A 3758-nucleotide genomic window follows, 5' to 3' on the forward strand; every position below is an offset into this window, starting at 1 on the left:
CCCGCCTCGGCCTCCCAAAGTGCTGGGATTACAGGCTTGAGCCACCGCGCCCGGCCTTAAATTTCTTCTTGAAAGTATTGAAAGGATCCTTTTCACCTTGAAACCAAGGTGAGGAGGAAATCAAGTCAACTAAATCCATATAATGATATAAACTTATGTCTGGACAGATTCTTTCACTGTTCCTCTCCTTTTAAATCTCATATTCTTTCTCTCCAGGAAAGACACAGATGAAGCTGACCTGGTTCTTGCAAAAGAAGCTAACGTGAAATGTCCACAAATTGTGATAGCATTTTATGAAGAGAGACTGACATGGCATGCATATCCTGAGGATGCGGAAAACAAAGAGAAAGAAACAGCAAAGAGCTAAAGGAGGGAATGGTCTCTGTCATTTCTCTTTGTACATAATACATTCACCTCCCTGCCTCCTCTCCCTTCTACCCAACCCTTTCTATCCTAAACACATCCATAAAAAATGTGCTTATCACTGTGCTCCACAGGAGAAATGTTGGTATTGGTTCTCTTGTAACATAACTGATGGTCTGATTAATGATGAGTGTCTCTCTGTGAAGACCAGGCATTTACATACTGAGTGTAATACCCACAATTTTTTTTTTCCTTTGCCCTGATCTCTTCCTGCTCCCCTGTGACCTCAAGATGAGTTTTAACTTTTTAATCACCTTAGAGTCTTGATCTTTTCAGGGTTGGTCGATTTTTAGATTGGGGGGTTTTGTCACAATGATGTTGAATTTTGGTTTCTTGCTTTGGTTCTTAGAACATGTTGCTGACTAGCTGGCCTTTGTTCTGACATGTTGAGATGCAAAGGATGTTGCCCGTCTGTTAAAAAGCCAATAGCAACTGCCTACCTGTTGGGGCTTTCCCAACCTTGTTCAGCTCTACCCAGGAGAATACAGGGTTTCTGGTGTGGTCTTCTGGGCCACCCTCTGTTGTTCATCCTCACTCATCTTCCCAGAATTACTCCATCCTTTGGAAGATTTGAAATTTTACACTGAAATTTGTCAAGACACTCCTTTTAGCCCCAGGACTTTTGGTCTTGCTTTTAGCACTCTCCACTTCTGCTTCTATAAAGTGATATCAATTTATGATAAAATGACAAGATTATTAACTGTGGAGATTTTTAGCTATAGTACATGAGGATGATGGGGTAGGGTACAATTGTCTTTATTATCACATATGGTATGTATGTATGATTTCTTTCCATTTCTCATATTTAGACTGTATATTTATGTAGGTGTGAGTGTTTGCCTGGTGCTTGCTTGTGCCAAGGTGCTAGGCACCCTCCAACCCTGCCAACTTTTGTGGCCTCCCAAAGCATTCCTGTTACCAAAGAGGCTTCAAACCTGACCCTCACTTCTCAGTGGACCCAAGTTTCCCTTCCATGCCATTATTTCAGTGGGGAAGTTTCAGAGGTAAGCTGTTGGCCACAATATCAATTTTAAGTATTCATAGCAGTTAAAAGTCTCTTGCATTCTTGGCTCCTGGATTTACCACCAAGAATCCCCAAAATATTAATGCTCTTCCCTTTTTATACCCTCAAACTTATAGTTGTATCTTATTTTTTAAAATGAATTTTCATGGCCAGGCACAGTGGCTACCACCTGTAATCCCAGCACTTTGGGAGGCTGAGGCAGGAGAATTGCTTGAAGCCAGAAGTTTGAGACCAGCCTGGGCAGTGTAGTGAGACTCCTGTCTCTAAAAAGTATAAATAAATAAAAATAAAGGCATGTTCCTAAAAGACTATCACCTTGGAAAGTGACAGGCCCTGGCATTATTAGCATGTTGACAAAACCTTTTCTCCTTACTCAGCAAAATATTTCCTTTTGGTTTCTTCTTGTGTTGCTATTATATTGAGAAATTTGTCTGATCATATCCTTCTGCCTTTGTCCCCCAAGAAATGCCCTACTTTATCCTTTTCTTTTTGTGGTTGAGGAGGGCTAGAGAATCACAATTAGAAGTAAGGAAATAGCAGGGTTTTGAGGATCCTTGTCCCAGCCCCAAAGCTGAGGAAATAAGAATAAATGCTTAATATAGCCTTAATTCTAGAGTGCATCAGCCATGAGGCTGCTTTTCTTGTTGCTTTTGATTTTTAAAACATACAGCTGTCTGGCCAGGAGCATCCACCATTTCTAGATTATTCAGAGTAATGAGGGGAATGGATGGATTGCTCCAGTCCACAGATGAGCCACATAATATGCAAATCATATACCCATTCATAGCATTTGTTAACATTGCTTCCCTGCTCAGCTGCTGATTTAATTCTGTGTGCTTATATAAATTATGTCAAAAATTATACTGCATAATTGAGGTGACAGCTGTTGCTGCAGTGACATGACAGACTGGAACAATGAAGCTTTTGGTTTAAGTCAGCTAGGAAAATCCTTCTGAATGGTAATGTGATTGGGCAAGAGCTCATAAACCATACCTCAAGTGGGTGGGAGTTTTATCTGTATATTCCTTCTCTCTCTGAAGGAATTAAAGGCCTAGATCAAGTGCTGGATAATTGACAATTGCTTGTGCTTAATCTGATCGGTATCTAAAAGAAGGAAAGAATGGTCAGGAAACAGATTTATCATAAATGTAGCCAAGGATATCAATTAGGGTAGACAAGAACAGGACAAAAATAGGCCAGAGCTCCTGAGGAGGTGATTTGGGTCTCGATTTGCAGAAAATGACAGCCTGTCCACGTGGCCCAGTATATGCCTCCCAGTAGCAGTGGGCTTGTAAACTGTAGTGACCATATTTTTAAAACTAAAAATCTAGTATATGGACAAAGAACATGACAATATTTGGTACTGAGATTGGTTCTGAGAAACTTGGGGCACATGGCTGCTGTGGTTATAGGTAATATTTAAGACATTCGTAACAATCTGATATTCTTTTTACCGAAATAACCCCAGTATCATCTACTACTTATCATCTCTTTAATAGACTTTTGTCTTTCTTTTTTTTGGTTTATTGTACTGAGTGCCGCCAAAACAACTTTTGTTCTCTTCCTGCCTACCTGCAGCTGGTTCTATAGGAATATAGGGAGCTAGAGGCCAATACTGATTTCAGCCCTTAGCACAAAGGAAATCAGATGCCTGCTTCCAGCATTTGTTAGTGTTGAGTAGATGTTCTTGCCCTAGAAGAATTAACAGCCTCAAACAGAAACCTGTTTCATGGAGCTTTCTCCCCTCAGAAGAGTTAATAGTTAAGCGCTAAGCACCCTTAAACACCTAGGTCTCAAATGCTAAAAGTATATTTTTCCTGTGTTTTAGTCCTCTTTCAAGAAATCTTTCTAATCCTTTCAATAATCAGCATTAAAAGATCTTCCTTTCTTCAGAGTTATAGCACAGCTTTGCCCAGTAGAGTCTACCAAGGACAGCTTAGCAGCTCTTTGATCGCTGGGCTAGGCAGATAGCCTTCAAGTTAAGATCAAATGCCGGAAAATCAGCCTACGTGGGAGCACCCATTTTAAACCTGGAGAGAACCATGGTGTTTTCTTCTTCAAATAACAATCTAGTTTTTTTTTCCCCCAGTACTAAAATTTTATTGTCTTTCAGACAACATAATTTTTATTTAAAATTGGAACATACTATCTTCATGCTTTTTCTTTTCTTTTTTTTTTTTTTTTGAGATGGAGTCTTGCTCTGTCACCCAGGCTGGGGTGCAGTGGCCAGATCTCAGCTCACTGCAAGCTCCGCCTCCCTGGTTTACACCATTCTTCTGCCTCAGCCTCCCGAGTAGCTGGGACTACAGGC

The 3758-nt window shown here is 40.4% G+C and overlaps 1 protein-coding gene across 1 annotated transcript in view; it reads left to right on the plus strand.

Annotated features, from left to right (window-relative positions):
• Nucleotides 1-1119, plus strand: part of CBX5 (chromobox homolog 5) — a 56976-nt gene extending 55857 nt beyond the window's left edge. Inside the window, exon 5 of the mRNA XM_011930685.1 lies at nt 217-1119. Within this exon, the coding sequence (XP_011786075.1) occupies nt 217-367 (151 nt within the window). The 3' untranslated portion in view covers nt 368-1119. The remainder of the gene's footprint in view (nt 1-216) is intronic.
• Nucleotides 1120-3758: the final 2639 nt, after the last annotated feature.

This window comes from Colobus angolensis, unplaced genomic scaffold (assembly GCF_000951035.1).
Source record: "Colobus angolensis palliatus isolate OR3802 unplaced genomic scaffold, Cang.pa_1.0 Scaffold87, whole genome shotgun sequence".
In the NCBI taxonomy this organism is placed as follows: domain Eukaryota; kingdom Metazoa; phylum Chordata; class Mammalia; order Primates; family Cercopithecidae; genus Colobus; species Colobus angolensis.